Genomic DNA, 20,278 nt, shown 5'->3' with positions numbered 1-20,278 from the left:
ACAAACTGTAATTTTCTTTGAGAGGCTTTCAGGGGCACGGTACTCAATGGAATAGGAATTCTAACCGCGTAATTTCGATTTCAGAGCACATATATGTTCATAGATCTTTCGATAATAAAAATGAAATCACTTAGTTTTTCGTTTCGTTTTACATAGTACTCCAATATACGGCCCAATCTCTCTGTAAATAAACAATATCCAAAAATTAATTATTTCGCCAATATATCAATCATGAAAGTTTTCATCCACATATTTATTGAAAATTCTTGGGCTTTCATTGTTTTCCTCTACGCTTTTAGCGTTCTTTGTTTCGCAGGGAATAAAAACGCAATTTGAAGCTCGAAAACTACAAAAGGCTTTAAACGAGTGCAAAACTCGGAGCTTTAATGGTTTGTAGGCGGCGGCCATTTGTCATCTCACACTTTATTTGCCTTAATAAATATTTTGCTATAAGAGTAGTACTATAGTAGTAGTGGTCCTGAACCTGTATCATAAATTGATTGTTTGTAGTTAATAAATAGTCTACTTCTGTGTTTATTCTCTTGCATCTATTGATAGGGGAAAACCTAACACGTCCATATTATTGGGGATTTATGAAAATGTATGAAATATACAGTAATGGCAATCAATTGTCAGATGTGCGAGAGCAAAAAACATTTATTGAAGTGGGTACATACATATATATATATATCTCATCTACCTTAAATATTCCCAGCCGCGTGTCGTATCGTAAATTGGAATTGACATGTTATTGGGTCGCGACTGCTAAACATAAATTGCATTATCTAACCGCAGAATCAGCTGTTTGTACTCTTATGCCATTTTTGTGCTTATGCCAAAACGTTGTTTAACCAAGTTCGAGGCGTATATATGTTATGTTAATAATTAGCATTTTGTTTTAATCGGGATTGATTTTTAATAGACGCAAGACGTGTTTGAAAGTAATGTAATTTACAGCCATGAATAATTATTACCGGGGTTGAAGCGAGTTGAACTAGAGCTAACAGTGGAAAGGAAAGGTATAAAAGCTTTGCCCTTTCTAAAAATACGTAAATAGAAGTGAAGAGATGGTTTGGTTCGAATGGCGGGAACGCACACACGGCCGCGTCGGCGTCCCGAGCTCACATACGCGAAAAACGACGTGAAATGGAAAAAAGTTAAATATGTATGAGTGCGGGTAAATATATAAATCGGTATATAAAGGAGATATATAAAATAGGTAGGCGAGTGCGGGAGGCTGGATGTATTCGGCTCAGTCGCTCGCGATGCTCCACGCTTCTCTCTCGCCTCGGCCGCAGCCTCCGGGTGTCCCGCTACTACGCCGACGCTACTCGCGTGTTCTGATGCCTTGAAACTTAAACGGACAGTGTTTATAAACTAAGTAGTGATATCGCTCAACTTTACAATGCTCGCGCTCCTTGTGGAGCTTCGCTAGAATCGGTGAGTTTTAACTCACATATTAATAAAAACGATAAACTCATAAAGTTTGTATTTGACTTCGTATACAACAGTTGAAAGTGAGAATTAATTTCAAACCTTAAAAAGGGGGAAACGATGTAACGTACCTATTCGTATGCAAGACGTAGCAACAATCGGCAAACTCTTCGTAGCTCGTAGCACACGCGTAGTCGTAATTGAATGCGTAGAGGATTTATTCCTATATTATATATCTATTGAGAGTAAGTCGATATTATTTTTGATTTTTAGTCTTAGATGTTCCAACAATTGTCTTCTTGTAGAAATATAAATTCCATTACATTAAATAATACGAGAATCGGAGATAAAACGCCACAGTTTTAACTGTTAAGTGTCGGGAGAAGCGACAACTCCTAAGTGAATTTGGAAAATGTGGACTCAAAATAAAAAAAGCTTGAATATAATTCGTTCGGTTAACTTCTATAAATTAATAAAAGTCAAAAAGAATTCATTAAGTGAAGTTTTCGTATCGATAATTTTTTAAGAACTAATAAAAACAAAGAAAAATATAATAAACTTCTGTTCAACATTGTCTGCTAGAACATACAAATTTACAGGCCATGATCAATCATCACGTAATGCTCCTACTTTATTTAGTACTTTATTTATTTTACTTACGGTCATATATTTGTCGATATTAATTTTCGAATGGCAAAGTCAAGCAAGTAATAGAAGAATCGCCCCAAGCGCACTTTATACTACATAAAATATAATTAAGGAAATAAAATATAATTAATAAATTACCTACTGATAAATGAAATCTGATAATGCAATAGTCAGTAGTCAGTAGCAAGAAACAACGTCACTTTCATATCGTTTTCTAATGTGTTGGGCATCTTTAGACATTAATTTCATACAGTATAGATCCCCCCCCCTCGACTATACGACGTCATTTCCAAAATCTGATAAAATTACATTTGTCAGTAGAAATATTAGAAGGTCTTAAATTACCGCCAAACATAATGTCGTCCAGTTCACCTCGGCTTTTCAACTTTTGTACATTTAGTAGATTTTATTCCTCTTATCTATAGTAAGACATGAAAACGAGGAAGAATTTGGTTTGTCATTTGGTGATGCTGTTTACACGAAAAGCTACTAAGCGCTTGCAAAAATTCAAAAGGAAATCATCGAAACCGCTTGATAGGCCTTTTGACAAATTATTATTACGAAATATATTTGCGTCTTCTTATTGATTGAGTATATCTATGAGAAAATAATGTTATAATTAAAAACGCACGAAAATTTATTACAATTTATATACGGTATAATAGATTATGTCGACAATTTTTTTTAAACAAACCATTCTTTACTTACAGATTTAACAATGGAAACTGCTTACTACCTCACCCTCTTCTGTAAGTATTTACACAAGTGAAAATAATTATACATTTCTTCTTTTACATAATAGCGTAAACTTTTGTACTGTAAGATGTGCATGCCTCTGTCAAGGTTATTAGTCATTTAGGTCATGCATGGTAAGGTTTCTTCGCATTTTATAAAAGAAACTCAAACCAATATTATTAAAATATTGAAAAAACACTAAAGTGTTGCGGAGTAGCGTTAAGGTCGACTTACATCAAACGAACACAGTGATCTTTTAGTGTTTAGTGTAAACGAAAGCTGGTTTAGTGTAAACGAAATGTTCCGTCGTATCAATTCTGTGGTTGGTAGGCGCTTCGCTATGTCTGACTCTGACAGCGATGAAATTTGTAATACGAAACCAGCTAAGATTTTGCGACTAAATAATAAATGCAGCGCTTGCAATTATGGTTGCTGAGGAAGTAATTGAAGAAGAGATTGCATGAGGTTGTCTGGAGAAAGAAGATGGATGTATTCAAATTAAAGTTTAATTACAACATTATTTATTAATGACTAATCCGAATGGTAAAACAAATACTTTTCATGATGTATCTTCTTTTGTTCTTGCCTACCAAACTATTTTTTATTCATTAGTTCATTAATTTTATCAATATTAATATAATTTGATTTGAATATATCAATAGAAATTGGTTTCAATTCTAACCGTTATCCATGTGGTTCATGCATATCATGATAGTTAAAACTAAAGCTGTACGTTTTTCTCAGCTCCATGTCCGACGGACAAATCACGCTTTGAATATTACCTCCGCATCCTTTCTTTATAATGTCATCAAAAGCAACCGAACACATTATTACCATTGTATTTTCCATTTTCAATTTTGTATGATCAATTCAGAAGCTCTTTAGGTACTCGTAAGGAAAGGCCGCGTAAGGCCACAGTTTGTACGGCTGAATGATGTTTTTACAGAGGCCTTTTGAAACACCTCTTCAAATTCATGCATTTTGTGAGACAGACAATGATTAAATCTCACATTGGGCTCCCTTTTTACCAATCGTGACCAGAACGAATGAGTCCAGTCAATGTATGCAATACAATAATCTCATATTTTATATTTAACTTCACTTTGCGAAGCAAGCGAAAGATGTAATACTAATAAGATTGTACACAGAAAGTGCCATTTTAAAAGTGTAGAGAGAAAACACAAAAGGAAAATACCGAGCACATGCTCCGCTACTCCGTATCAATAGTGGTGCTGTGTAAAGTTTTTCTGAATGGCCGAGAACTGAGAATCACACACTAACTAAAATTGACATTTGTTTGGACAACTGGAAAGAAATGGAGGTGCTTATAAATATGTTATGTATGTGCATATGCGATGTTCATTATTCTGATTATTATTATGGACAGTAGTATAATTCTTTACTACGTTAACCAACAAAGGGTGAGGATTTCAAATAATTTGTGTTGTGATGGTGATGGGAGTAAAAACAGATATTATTTAATAAAAACTTACAAAAGTAACAATGATTATTAACGGTTTAATACAGAAACAGACACATTTGTATTATATTATGTAATAAGCTGTAACAAGTACAAATACGGTGGGCGGAGATAAACACTATTATGTTACCAGTAGAATAAACATTATACATATCGATCATAATGTATGTAAAAATGTATGAGTCAAAAAGTAATATGTTTGTTTGTCCAGACGACATGTGTGGGGTCACAGGTGACCGCGGGTTCAAAGTTCCCGTTTCCGCACGGGTCTGGGAAGGTATGGAAACAAAAGACGCTCGTTTCCTCAGCAGTTCCGCGCCGTAGGGCGGGAGCGGGCGGGGAACCTCGTACAATAGGGCATTGTTTGTGCCCGGTGACAGGAAAAACTCCGACCTCCGTGTTTCTGTGAATTTTTTATTTCTCCCTTTCAATTCTTTCCAATGCCTTCCTTATTCCCTCCCTGTAAACCTCTTTGGCCGTGTCACAGTTCAAAGCCGTTTGTCGTGGAAAATATTAATCGTAACTTAGCCAACCGACTGTGAAAAAGGAGGGTGTTTTTGACCTAAAATTCCTTAATTTTTACATGTAAAAATAATATTTTACCGAATTTGACAACCAATGATAAACGTGTAAAACCAGAAAATACCCATATTTTATTGGAAATTCAATAAAGGAAATGAGTTTTCCTTTCAATACTTGTGAGGGTGACATTAGGGCCTGGCCCACCCCCGCTCACGAATTACTTCCCGTGTATACATATACATCTCTTTATAAGTTTATAGAGTTTTTTAATCCCAGAAATAATAAAATTTAATCGTTTATATGGGACACAAAGGCAGGTGTTTCTTAAAGATATTCGATAAATGCACCTTCACTCACACACACTGGAACACTCATACAAAACCAGGAAAGTGTCAAAAAGTTGTGAACGCCACGACACGTGGAGTGCCTAATGCGTGTGCAAACGAATTATTGAATGCTTCGTGTAATATTTTTATTTCACGCCTTTTTCACGAAAGAAGTGGCCAAGGATCTCCACTTGATACGATCCTGCCATACCTCTCTCGCTTCATCCACTTTCAAGACATTCATCATGCATGTCCGTCGGTAATGGGAACCGTCGTTTCATACCATGTATATATTACCGCTGTATAGAAATACGGAAGTTACGTTTATAATTTTAATTTTATATGTCTGACCATAAATACTGTTGCATAAAACTTTTCTTTTTTTCCACTTTATAAATATTTTCAAATTAGAACACGTATATTGTCTTCTATTAACATAGCGTATGTTATTTTCAAAACTGCTTTCGATTTTGCGCCATTCCACCTATTTCTTTCATTTTCATTATCAAATTGCAATATGGAATGAGGTATTAACGAAAATAGGGTTGCAGTGATCGCTTTGCACAATGTGGGTATAGAGCCGTCGGTCATATTCCAGACACTTTAAAGCCTTGGTATCAGCCGTATGTTCGTAAATCGTACTATCAACAGATACAACAACATTTCGTCTGTCTAAAACCAGAAAGAATCGGGGCTTCCGCGTGCTGTTTGAACTACGAAGGCTGTTAAAGCCAGAATTCATCGAAACCCCCATTACGAAGTAAATTGACTATTCCCGCTAGGACTCTGTCGCGTATTATAAAACATGACCTGAAGCATGGTGCTTATCGTCAATATTCAGGACATGCTCTCAATCAATCTTTACAATTAAAGAGCGATACTGTCGCGATACGCAGGTCAAAAGCACAGAAATTTCCTCTTTACCAATGAAAAAACACTATCGAAGAACTCTATAATAAGCAAAATGATAAAGTGTATGCTCACAGTACTAAATAAGCTGCTCAAGTGGTCGGAAATGTACAACGTTGTCATCAGCCTGCGTCAGTGATGGTTTAGCGGAGCGTATCTTATCAAGGAGTCACAAAACTAAAGTTTTGTGAAAAAGTGCGAAAGAGTGAAAACTTCAGTCAAAGTGTATCAAGATACAGTCTCGGATCATGTTGTTAAACCTTTCAGCAATACACTTTTCAAAAATATACCGTGTACTTTCCAGCAGGATTCTGCACCTGGTCACAAGGCACGAACTACGTAAACCTGGTTTGTAACCAACGTTTGGGGACTTTATCTGACTGACCCTAATCTAGCCCAGACCTGAACCGTTTAGACTTCAAATTATGATCAGTTTCAGCTTTAAAAGCCAAAGGTGGCCATTTTGAATAGAATATTTTTTTTATTTTTTTGCTTACATAGTATCACAATACTTCATTAAAAAAATGCATTAACATTTGTAACTGAATTTATGGCTGGACTAGGTATATTGTAAAGACAAAAGCGACAAAACTCGTGATAGAATTAAGTATCGCGTCCTTCCTATCAATTTAGACATGAGTTGTGACTGTATTTACTTGGGTAAGTAGCGTTAAATGTGAACGACTGGAATAGGAATAACAGAGTGTCGCTGAGTCTTGAAGGTCCTTTCCGGAATGATTCACACATACTTGGAATGGTTAATTGAAACTCTTCAAATGTTTTCTTAAAACGAGCTCGATAGAGCCGCTACTTCTAATTAGCATTTCGTGAGTTAAACGAGTTCCTTTTTGACTCTCAAGGCGAAACAAAGCGAGTAAACTTCGGAAACTATGATTTTCCATTTTCCTAGTGCAGCCTTTTCATAAGCTAAATGCGGTAATTATAACTGCGTATTTCATGATTGTTTTGATCAGTACTATAAACAATTATACTAACAAAAAAATTAAGGGTTCAGGACTCGCTCTTTGCTTTGATAAATCCGGAAATGTAAATTACATGTTTGCAGAAAGCAGCCCGCAACATGATAAGTTGAAGCAATTAGACATAGTGTAGGAATGACAGTATAAATAATTTATACAAACGTATGAATAGGCAGGCAAATTATTTGGTAATTATTATAGGAAAAGCATCTCAGTAGAGAACAGTGGGAGAATATTGAGACTGTCCATGGGTGCCGGGATCTCATAACATCAGGTTCTTTATTAAAAAAACACCTAACTTTTTTGACGTTCACAAGTTTACATTGTGTTACCCATATGAATAAATGATTTTTGACTTTGATTTGACTTTCAGTCGATTCACCTGACGGTAGTCAATAAATGTTGAAAACGTAGTATTTATTTTTAATGATAATGGGATTTTACTTTTGAATACCATTACGACGGCAGGAACTGTCCAGAACGATTTTCCAATTCAATAATTAAGTCATCCATATTCATTGCATTCAGTCAATTCTGAAAACTGTATATTAATTTTAATATTAAGCCGAATACCTACTTTCCTGCCAGTCATTCTCCTGTTGGAGATGACAATCGACTTGCCACTGTAGTATACAACATTTTATTTTATATTGTAGCCGTAATAATATTAATCAAGGTGTCGCGAGATTTTTTTATAGCATACGTGCCTAGAGGAAGCCCAAACAAAGGCAGTAATTGCAGCCCATGGGACCCATTTGGTAGGTGCGTTGCCGGCGGTGGTTCCAAATTCCCAAATAAAGTAACATCTGGGAATTTGGAAAATAAATCATATATATAAAGCATATATATGCTACGAAGGACCGTGTTTCGTAAATGCGTTACCTGTGAAGGCTTTCACATTCTCAGGTGAATGCATCGATGCTCTCGACAAATGTCCTATCGAGATCAAAGGTACGCGGCGCGTATGGAGGATTTTCTTTTAAGTTTCCATTTCTCCAGAACAAACACCCTGGCCAAATATAATGATGCAAATGGGTGAAATAACTCGATCCGCATATCTGCTAAGCTTAACGCGAAATCCGTGCAGCGTCAGTGACCACTGCGTTTCACGCCGATATAATTGCAGAGGTTGTTGATGTGTTTCTTTTTTGCTCCTCAGCGGCCGCGGCGCTGGCGTGGGGGCTCTGTTCATGCTCGCTGCCACCCCCTTCCGCCGCCCGCCCTACCCACGTAAAACGGTTCGTATTTTTCATTGTTGCTTTAAAGCCTTATAGGTTTGCTTTTTTATGCTTTTCTGCAGGAGATAAACGCCCGGAAGCCGATGTTCTGTTTAATATATAAATTTTCTTTGTAAATCAAAAAATAAAAGTTATACTATAAATATCGCTCTGTGTGGTAATATTGAAAGTTGAGATCTTTCGTGTATGCAAGGCAAAAAGGAAGGCTTTTATGTCCGTACTGGTGAATGAAATAATTCTGGCTGAATTCGCATCGTCGGTATTCAAAGTAGAGATACACGCACGAAAACAATTTCACACGCCGTAAAATCTCAAAGCCATTTAAAATTCGAGTTCATTTTAAATAAAATCCATTTTTGGAATGAAACGTTCATTTCCGCAAAACACGAACACTCGCCCTCGGCTGCGACTCACTCTCGTCAGAAGCATCAGCAGTAACCGAGATACAAATAAATGGTAAAACAGTTTTCCCATAGTCACTTAGTTTAGTATAGTAGTACTATCACTTAAAAAAATATTTACAGTTATCATCATCAAGCGCCGACCTGCAAGTTGATTGTTAGGTTAAGTTAGTAAAAATGAATTAATGTATCGTTATGTAGACGAATACACGAAAACTTACAGGTTTCGCATCTTCAGTGACAAGGAAAATTTGAAAGGAAGTATTGAAAAGAATATGTTTATGAGATATCAGGGCTGGCAAAACTAGGGCTTCCTAATTTTAAAAGTGCTTACTTTGTGTCGAATTTTCTTTGATTTCATATTTCAATATAAAAATAATGGTTCCTATAAACTAAAAAGACAACATAAAATGACAAAATCCCATAAAGATAAGAATAGCTGTATCCGTGGGCCGCAACTAGAATTAAGTTGAACGGAGCCATAAAAATAAGCTCGCTTCTTGTTTCGCCATCGTATACTTATGCAGCGAATGGATGAACTGAACGTATTACTCCTAGAACACACCTTCCATAGAAGCCACGTTAACAATTCCCGAGTCCAGTTAGTTTGCGTGTCCTACATACGGATTGCATTGACTCGGGATTTTGAAAGATTAATGGCGTGTCATTGCAATATATTGCCTTGCCGGTCGCCGTTCGCAAGTTGACAACAAAAGATTTAAGCTCCCGTCGAAAAATGTATTGATCGGGCTTTTTCGGATGTGAACATCTTGTGCAATTGAAATTATTAAAAATCTCTTCAAGCGTTGGTTAAACGCGTAACTAGATCGAGAATAGTTGTGTGTATAGTGGTAAGTTAAATTTCTTAATATGTATCATCCATCAATGCCGAAGAATAAATGTGTACAAAGAAAGATAGAGCCGTCCGCAGCTGTTTTGTGTAAATAAATGAGCTGATCCATCATCGATGGCGGTTCAAAGAGAAATATTATATGTACTGGCATTTCTCGCATCTCTTTCTATTTTACTCTTAAAAGTTAAGTTTTAAATGAATGTGACTAAATTTACAGTGATTGTACACAAATTAATTTAACTTTCCACGGTCGGCTTATATAAACTGCAAACGCAAGCGTAGCAGTCGTTATGGGGTACGTCAGCTGTATCGACAGGGCGTATGATGGATGTGCTGGGCGTCTCCCCTCGTCCGAGAGCACTCACAGAAATTTATAAAACTTCAATAAACAAATATTAATATTTTTACAATACTAAAAAAGACTTATTATTGATTTTATTTGTACCAAAAAGATTGAACGACATGGCTTTAAATCGGGCTACTAATAATACAATTATTATGTGTGTGACAAGAGTTCATAATCATATGTCACGATAACTTGTAAGTAAGTAATTACATATGTATCAGACATATACATTTAAAGTAAATTTTAAAATTCTTTACATTATGGTATTTTGCACATGTCAAAAAGCCTCGTGTAAGTGGAGAGCATTTGAAGGAACCCAGGACAATGTCCTTTTATGGAGTCTATAGAGCCCCATCAAGTGGAGGTGAGGAGCTGTGTGAAGAGGCCGGCCGGTATTGTCTGCCGAAGGTGACGGCTCCATTGTTTCCGAGGGCTCTTGACGCTTTTTAATTTATAGCAAACTTGTTATGTGAATAAGAAAGGTGTAGTAATAAGATGCGCGGGTCGGCGCTCTATTGTGCTCTTCTCTCTTATTATCTTGCATTACTGCTTTTCATCTATTCAGTGCACCAGAAGAACTACGAAGTTCTATATTTTTAACAAATTTATGTTTCAACGTATATTCATGTTATTTCGCAGATGGCGGATGGCCGGACTCGTGCAATACAATGATCAATTCATTGGTGAGTAAGACATACAAGATTAATTCTTCTTGTGAGTAATATAATATATATGTAAGTATATAATTGTTTCCACGTGTACTCACTCGCTCTAAATTAAACGGGAATTTTGGTGATTTATTCGCAGTATCTCATTTAAACGAGATGAAATAAATGGGAGATTACTATTTGTCAAACACTCTGCTGGGAGCGTTCCGATGCCGCCGATTCGATTTGCACAAAATTTAATTGAAAATCGAAATTGGTGACTGAAATAAAAGCCGTTCGAGATTATCCTTCGTCGTTTCAACGCTCATTTTTATTCATCTGTGTTTCCGTACAAGTCCTCGGAGCGGGCCTCGGTGCTATGTAAACTGTATTGAGTCCGTAGGATCGTCCCTCTGAAGCATTCTTAATCTTTCGCAAAAACGGAAAGCAAGTTTGACTCTTTTGTCCACGAATTCATCGCAATGTTTGCTTAATAATAAATGTCAGAAAATTCCAAACACAATGATGAAACACTCTGCGTCTGTATTGTATCGTAATATATTATATGCAGGTAAATAAGGTGTTGTTTACCAAAGTTTGCTATTTAATTTGCGCGATTTTGGCGGAAAGTACTATAAGGGCCTCGACGAAGCCGTAAAGTAGCATCATTTAGCCATGATGTCCGTCCTTCGAACGGTCCGGCAGATGTCAACGGTGATGAGGGTGTACATAAGGTCCTAATTGGAAATCAACTATAAACTCGAGAGGGCTTCATGCCACACTACGACGATCCTTATTGTTTACTCTTGCTCTGCCTTGCGATTTTGATACGTACTAATTAGATACAAGCGCTCGCAAATTATTCGTAAAGGAGTTATTTTACGATTTGGCATTCTGATAAACAATAAGCGCAGCAAAATTCGACACTCAAAACACACGCCCAAAAGTGCTAAGCATTTGGTGTTCTGATAATGCCATTTGACATCTCATGTGAATTAAAATCAGCAGAGATTTCGTGATTGTAAATCGTACGTGTAATCCGTTAAAACTGTAAAATGCTCAAAAACACCACCAATAGGAACACTTTATAATCGGTAGTTATTTTACATAAAAACCTACTGTCTAATGAATACATGAACTAAATAAAATACTGTATTGGCACATTAATATGTTGCATTGCTATTGCTAACATAGAAAAATTTAGGAAAATAATAAAAAAAACTTTAAAGAACGGAAAGTCTGAAATATTATATTAGTTTGATTAGGTATATTATTAGGATTAGGGATAATAGTATTTTAGTGTAAGTGGCAATCAAAAATTATATGGGATTCTGTTGTATTTCTATGTAAAATATGACTTAAAAATAAAGGACCAAAACGCTTCAAAATTTAAGTAATACAGTGTAATCTCAATTCAAAAACAGAACAAAAATTCAACTTAAGTTTTGTAGTCTATATTTTTTTCAATATTAAACCGAACTACATATGAATAAAGTAAACTGTACACTAAAATTAAAACGTTATCTTCTTTTGATTTAAACTAATTGCAGAGTTTTTTAAACATTACGTTCACAGCTGTTTTACTTAGAAAGCTTTATGAATGTATTCATTCATTGCACGTCTACAAGTCAAAAACAATAGATTAGAAGCCCCGAACATTCATTTCACATTTTATTGCTATTATTTCGGGGAATTCTAAGTAGGTCAGACGTCATTATACTTTACTATCTACGACATACGGAGTCTCCGTTTTATAGATTTATAGAAATTCGAGTTATAGAGTATAAATATGTATCATCGATACTTCGTAGGGAAATAACATTTTGTTCGAGTTTGTCACTCGATAATTTAGCCTCGAGCCTAAATAATTTGAAAAGCATTTTTTTTCGACTTACTGAGTTATACCATATATATTCCACCGTATTAAGTTTAAATTTAAAGCTAAGTTTTATGGTAACAGTAAATGCGCACATGGTATTCCTGATAGTATTGAGCACCATGAATTAAAAATCCTTTGGAACGTTAATTACTTAATAACAATTATTAATAAAACAACCTGTTACTAAATGATCAGGTCAAGGTCAAGTCAAGGGTATGTACCTCTTAGATGTTAATTTCTGCGGAATTTATAAAACAAGCTACGCAATTAATTATTTTGAAATGGTCTAGATATAAATAAAACCCATGTAACGTTTTAAGCTTTCAGCAATTGTTACAAAATTAAACTTCATTAACATTAAGATTAACACTTTTGTATATTTCATAATGGCATTTGAAGTTAAACACTAGTTTGTCTTCTTTATACCTCTTGCTACAATTTGTAATTAGTGTAACAAAATATTACATGAAAACATTGGTAATAAACCTGTAATAATATTTTGGAATTTTAACATGAACATATTATAAAACAAAACATTAGACAACATAAACAATATATATGAAACAGAAAAGATAAGTAAATACAGACAAAAATATGAAAAAAATTTAACATTAAACAAACGACGATGAATACTTAACATTTCAAAGAAAAACCTAAATGGTCACTGCTAAGCAAAGTCAAATTCTTCCCGCCTCTTCACATATTTCCTCACATCCTCTTTGGTGAGGTAAAAAATATGAATATCCTCGTAACTAATTTCATAATTAGATAAAACCCGAAACATTGGCGAATTATGCAGGTAATTTGTGTTCGTAAGATAAGATAAGATACTCACAATTCTTTCTTATCGCATAAGGTGGAGTGATGCTTAGAGGAATTAACGACAGCAAATAGAGCCCCTATTTGTCCATCCCATTAAGAATATTTGAGTTTAAATGATGATATAAGTTTAAATTTCAATATTTACAAGAATCTACATAACTATCGAAACACTGATACTGTTTACTAAGGAATTTCCCAAACTTATTTTGTATATTTTCGACAGCTTTTATATATATATTAATCGTATATAGTATGGATACCAGGTGAAACTTGCATACTCCAGCACGCATCTGACGTAAGGAAAATAAAGGCATTTTATACAATTTATGTTTTTAAATTACTGGTGGGGGTGGGGTAGTCGATTTTGTATATGTATTGCATTTTTTGTTTTTACATTTGTTTATATTTATTGAAAGTTCGTTTTGTTTGTACGCTTTTGGGATCCTGTTGAATTTGATTACAATTATCTATGGATTTTAAGAATAACATACCATAAGATGCTTAGAAAAGTGTAAATAGTATTTTATATCTTTTAATCAGCAATAAATAATAATGGGCCAAGTACTGACCCTTGGGGTACTCCTGATGTTATGTTAATGGACATGCTATTATACCCTCCTATTACTGTCAATTCCCGTCTGTTATGTATGACTTTAATCACCTTTAAAGATCGCCACGTCTTCTAAGAGAGAAAATACGTATTTAGAAAATATATTTATTGAGTATATCGTAGAATGTTACCGTTGCTTCATCGGTAGTATCTCCATTTAGATGCTGCGTTCAATTAATCTCGCTTAGTTCCCCATTAATAACATCTTATTCATCATCTAGCAGCAACTTTTAAAGGCTTTTGCGCAGAAATAAATCAGTAGCATTATTTCCCTTCAATAATCAATATAATGTAATGAAATATTTTGTGTACAAGACGAAAACTTAGAAAATTAACGCTTTATAAAGAAAATGGGTTAATTGTTACGATATTAATAGACAACAACTTACTAATTGGCAATTCACCTAAAAATTCCGCTCACTAAAACGTATAATTAAATTGCATGACAGAATGACAATGATTCCAAAACTGAGGTGATTGACAAAGGGTTCTATTAAGAAAATGTGTTGTAAGTTGAAATCACGGGTTATCAGAATACCAAGGCTGAACCAAATGTTAACGTAAGTCAAAGTTCAAATAAATGACACAATCATAATGCAGAATTTATATTTTCTATGACAAACGTCTATGTTTGAAAATAAAATTATATGAAGACAAAAAAGGTATTAAAAACGGCTTCAAAGGGCTAAAGATTTATATACTTTATACATCCACAGTTTCGGACAATGGTAGTCTCTTCAGTGCGAAGTCTAAAAAGAAATTTAAGCTGTGTGTGTGTTATCAAAGGACTACATTGGCACACAACAAACAATTCAAGTAATGTATACTTTTAACATTTACTTTTCAACTTATTGTGTACAACTTTTCCCTCTTTATTCACGTTTTGCATCTTCTTGTTTTTCAGAAAACGTACCACTGACTTACACCACTTTAGTAAGTATTCATTTTGTTACTTTATAGCATTTGTTCTGACGTCAGAATGAAATCTTAAATTTAGTTCTATGTGAAACTATTTATTAGAGTTACGAGTAAAAGCAGTGAGTGCTAGGCGTGAATCTATTACTAAGATCTATCCTGTACTGCGCTTGTAGACACAGAAAACATGCCAGGGGTAAACATTTCCATTTCATATGTTTATAAGTTCTAGGGTTCAAAGGAAAGGTAAAACCTTAGCCGTTTGAGTCTCGAAGTAATTCCCGCGGCTTTTGTCTCGCGGCAAACTGTTCGCGAAACAGACACACCACCGACAAAAGCTCAATGCGAGCCTTATATTCATTCTAAATGCTCTCTTTGCCAAGCAAATAGATATGTTGCTACATTTATGTACAAAAGTTCGCTAGCGATTTTACAAATTGCTTCGAGGATGTTTCTTTAAATGGCGAAGTTCATTTATTTTTTAATTAAACACAAATAAGCCTTTGACAAAAAGCTTTCATCGTCCAAACTGAACCTTATCAACCTTTATAATTAAGGATGAGGGAAAAAACTAACCAAACCGAAATCCCGAGGGAGAGATGCGCACAAATAGAACACTCCATATTCGGACGCGCGGTGTCGTGTTCCACGAGTTCCAAAGCTTTGAGATGAGACATTGCGATTCATTCTCGCATTTAAAAGGAAGACTGTAATTTCACCGGCCTTTGTCTACGGTGCGAGTGCGGGAGTCCTCGCGGGGAAATATGCCCATTCAAAATGGATTTTTATCTTTTTCAAGTGCCACGCTCTATTTGCGAGTTTTTTGCTACGAGCGAAACATTTCACGACATTTTATAAACCACACTGTCTGCCAGTCTCATTAAAATAGCATACAAATTTTTTCTTTTGTTGTTTACAGAAAACCATAAAATATAGAAAACTTAGAAACAAATATATCAAAGTAGAAAGTATGTTCTTGCTGCGTTATTCATAAGAGTGAGCAAGAATTTAATAGTCATTTCGTTCGGAAGTGCTTTACATGTTATAGTCGAGTAAAAAAATCTCGCCTGTGCCGCCTGTGGTGGTAGGGCTACGACTCGGATGAGAGTAGGTCAGTGCACTCGCGGAAAGGTCACGGTATTGATTTTATTGCGCTCGCCCAAAATATAAATGGGGTTTGGGCTATGAAGTGGCCCTGGCCGTTGATTGCCCCCGATTTCATACTGTACTCTAGCTGTACAGTTACAATGCATCGTTGTCATTCCTGCTCACCTATAGCTGAGGCACAATGAATACTTATTGTATCCTATATAATGCTTTTCTGATTTCATTTCTAGATAAGCTAATGTTGGTCCGTCGTTTCAGGTTTCAGTAGTTGGAACTATAAGGAAAATATATTAGATTTTAGAACTTTACCGGACAATGAGCTTATTCAATCGGAGAGAGAGTAAGTATCTCTTACACTTATCATGACGCAATGAAAATGCCAAAACAGAAGTTCTATAATCATTTTTACACTCCTTAAATTTTTATGAATTATTGTTTTAAATGAAAATAAAACACAAGAGCAGGCTATTATAAGAGCTTTATTAGAGAAAGCTCTATTCAATTCAATTCGTATTCTTACATTTCACTTCACTTCACAAAAAAAACAGTAAATGCTTCATAATAACAGATGCAATGTCGAGAAATCTCATTTTGATCTTAACACTAACACAGTATTTTATGCTTTAAAGTAATAGTAATAAGAGCCACTGTCCCGCTGAGGGTGACATCTCGGTTACGTAATTACCTCAGACGCTCCGACGAGGGCCGACGACCCAGCGCGACTTTGACCCACTTCCGACTAATTTCTTGTCTCACTCTCCCCCTCCAGACATTGCCCCCATAAACATTTTCGCTCCGATTGCGGCGTCCTTTAATAAGTACGTCCTTGGGGGCCTCTTTTGTCTCTCTCTGCATCTGCATCAGCGAATGATCGCCCGTTACACTCCCAATATTTAAAATAATGGTCTTGTAACACAAACAGTTGCTATAAAATTAATTAGCAAGTGTTTAACGTATAAACGTAACGGCTGAATTTTGAATGCGGCGTGATTACGCACACACGAGCCGACATTTCCCCACCCCGCCTTGCGAAGGCCGCTAATGTTTTTACTTTCACGTCACCCTCTGCTAAACGTTTATTTGTATCTTTATGTTTGCCTACCTTTGATGTGTAGCGTTTCAGTGAAAGATTAATATTTTAAATAGAGGAACATTGCTTCTTCCATAAGTTATATTGTAATAAAATGAAATGTTATTTTTGCCTAACACGATTCTCTTCTGTCCCACATTACAATAATACTTGGTTTTAAATAGCTACTCAAAATTTGAGCAATTAATTAAAGTGCATATTAATGCCTATGAAAGTTTTCCGAGAACGATTTCTAGACTTTGCTCTACACTTATTTGTTATCAGCTACGACTTCTGTTATACTATTAAATAAAGCAGATCGGAAGCAACCAAAATTTCTAATATTATCATTGACATGGAGTACGTTTAGTTGATAAGTAATACATGTTTATTATTTATAATGCTACAGCTCCATATGCATGGAATTGGAGTCAGACTTCGGGTGTGATGCATTAAGGAGTCATCAGAAATCGCATCTGAAATCTGGCAGATTTGGTGAGTTCATGCGGATATTTTGTATTTTGTATTTTTTATTGAAACTGCAAATATATTTTCCTAGGATCTCGACAGTTCTCACACTTTGTCACACGAAGGCGATGCAATAATAGGTTTTACGGCTAAAAGGTTCTCTTCCACAAGATGAAAATATAGCTCGTGGCTCATAATAAGACAGGCCATAAATATAATGCTTAGCTCGGCCCCTGGAGTGGTGTGGCTAAGAATTACTGTGTCGGGAGAAAGCCGTGATGACATTTTTATTATTTACTATTTTATGTTAAGTTACATATTATTTAACTTTACGCGAAATCTACCCACGTCCCCAAACTGTTAAAGGTTAAGGTGTAAAGTGCAAATTCCCATCTAACCCGACGATCTAAACTGAAAAGGTCCGGCAATGGGGTTCTAGTTCGGCGAAATTAAAAGTATACCTTCGACCGAAACGTGCTACAACGAGATATACTTCAAAACTAAACAATATCTATCACATATCTTTGCTTTTTTATTTATTGTATGTTATAATAACGAAGTGCACGGCGGCCTCAGGGCTAGAACTGTCGAGGGTCGGTGATATCTATTAACTACTTTCGTAGAAAATCTAAACGATGGCGATTCGTCATAGGACTATGACGTTTGAATAAGACTAAGATGTATTTTTATTTAATTATAAGTTTTTATATTATAACTTAATAAGCAAAAACAATAATGAACTTACTGCAATTTCCGAAAAGCTTTCATTTTTGATTGTAGCACTTCTCTAGTTTGCAAACATTTGTTCACGTTTTGCACAAAAAGTAAATATTACCTCTATTGCTACATTACTATTTTATTAAGAAGATTTTACTTAAAGTACAGATAATGAAGCTGAGTAGGTAGTATTAACACATTTTGCATTTATTCTAGAAAGTAGCGGTTATTCGTAGTTTCGTACATTTATTAATTTTTACTAATTGACTATCACAAAGACCAATTCTAAACTGATCGCAGCATCCTAAATATCGAGATACGTACGTAATACATTACACCTTCCACTCCAATCGTTCGCGCATTGTTACAAATCATATTTTTCCGTAGGAAGGCGAAATGGGTTTCTTCTAGCCACCGAGCAACAAATATATTGCGATTTGCTCCTTCATTTTCTCGCAAGGTATTTTACTGCTTTGGGTCGCTCATAAATTTCCTCCCCACTCAGAGAGAAAAATAAGGCCTCCGCTTAGAGCAAATTGTTGCGCGAAAACCCTATCAGTGCTCTCTTATCACCTACGTACGGAGGGGTGAATGAAACCCTAAACGACATGTATCTATGTTTTGTAATGTCTCTCACCGAATTTGCAAGCAGATAAGCTGTTCAATATGGAGAGAAATTACCTGCCCTCCGAAATCCCATCCGCGTTATATTCCATGTGTATTATATATATAGGGCCGACGAAAAGGGTTTATGCTTCCGATCAACAACAATCGTTTAAGATGTCTTATTATCATCATTACCACAGCGGTTAATGTAGTTAAAAATCAAAGAAGGCGAGGTCAATGTTGCAATATAATCTGGGACTGCTCCAGCGGTTACTTTAGCCAAAGGAAACTTGAAATTGGAATAGTTCGCCGGATATTTCCCGCCTGACATCCATCTGGGAGTAGGGGGAGGGGTGGCAAACGATTTTTTATTTTCATATGTCAAAAGCTCGTTTTGTGAAGCATCTATTGTACCAACGAATAACGAGGTTATCGCATATTCTACTTTTATAGCGAACCCTGGTATTTTTTTATGAATTCATGTTGCATTTTTTTAGCATTTTCTGTTGTTGATATTGTTAATATGGCAATTTTTCACCTAATATAAAGGTCACCTTTTATTTCTTTTACATTTCATTTATAAATTATTAAAAATGTACGTTCTGAAGGAGCAATTCTATTTTGTATCCGGAGAAAGTATCACATTGGGTTGTAAATTTTTAGCTTGCTCGCTCGATTTACGGCATTGTAAATTCTGAACGAATGCGGACAGTAAAACGGAAAAAGAATGAATTTTTCAACGCGTCACATTCCGTTCGAGATCTACGTTATGGAACATTGCGAGAGGCGTTGCTCTCATATTCTATATATAGTGTATATATTCGTACCATTTATATTATCTAAGTAAGAACCGTCTCATCCCGATCTCGAAAAGAATAATGACTGGGATGAACGGTGCCACTCCATAATTGCAAGTTTGACAAAAATCTTGATAGAAATTTAAGGTGCAACAAATTAAATTAATAGAAGTTAACTCTGGAGCAGTTAGCAAACGTATCAATGACCTCCAGGAGGTTTGTTATGCTAAAAATTGTTAAGCTCTTAAAAAGCATTACAAAGAGAGTGAAGCGAGAGCCGAGGGAAACGTGCAGCTCTCGCCTGTTAATATTTCAAGAATATATAATAATATATTTAATATTGTCAGAGAAGTTGCGCGGCCCACTTCCCGTGTATCCCACAGCATCATCAAATATTTTAGACTTTAAAATATCATAAATAATAACAATTAAAACAAAAACAACATTTATAAGTCGCAATCGAACATTAGAATCGTTTTCAATATCTTGTATTACATTATATATTGCCTATAAGGTCTTTATAGATAAAATCGCTTCGTTATTTAGCCATATGAATACAGAGAGAGGTTTTACAAATGTGTAGTGAGCTGGTTCATTGTAAAAAGTACACAAATATCATTGCTTCATTGTCAGGTGTGCGGTGCTCGTTAGCGGCAGACACGGGGTGTATTCGCGCTCACAAACGGAAACGGGCGAGACGCTCTTCAGGTAAACAAATTATACAATAGTACATTTCATTCTTCTTATGAAATAATGGTCGACATCTAAT

General features: G+C 35.4%; 1 protein-coding gene across 1 annotated transcript; it reads left to right on the top strand.

Annotated features, from left to right (window-relative positions):
* Window positions 1–1,281: 1,281 nt before the first annotated feature.
* On the top strand, window positions 1,282–20,237 carry LOC123716509. Its single transcript, XM_045672273.1, has 9 exons — window positions 1,282–1,440; window positions 2,793–2,831; window positions 8,194–8,272; window positions 10,512–10,555; window positions 14,547–14,646; window positions 14,735–14,763; window positions 16,111–16,192; window positions 17,331–17,416; window positions 20,143–20,237. The coding sequence occupies exons 2-9, from the start codon at window positions 2,801–2,803 to the stop codon at window positions 20,235–20,237; spliced, it is 546 nt and encodes a 181-aa protein (XP_045528229.1). The 5' UTR covers window positions 1,282–1,440; window positions 2,793–2,800.
* Window positions 20,238–20,278: the final 41 nt, after the last annotated feature.

The sequence above is a fragment of the Pieris brassicae genome, chromosome 11 (assembly GCF_905147105.1).
Source record: "Pieris brassicae chromosome 11, ilPieBrab1.1, whole genome shotgun sequence".
In the NCBI taxonomy this organism is placed as follows: Eukaryota; Metazoa; Arthropoda; class Insecta; order Lepidoptera; family Pieridae; genus Pieris; species Pieris brassicae.
The sequence above is the reverse complement of the archived record's forward strand: the minus strand, read 5'-3'. Positions and strand labels throughout refer to the sequence as shown.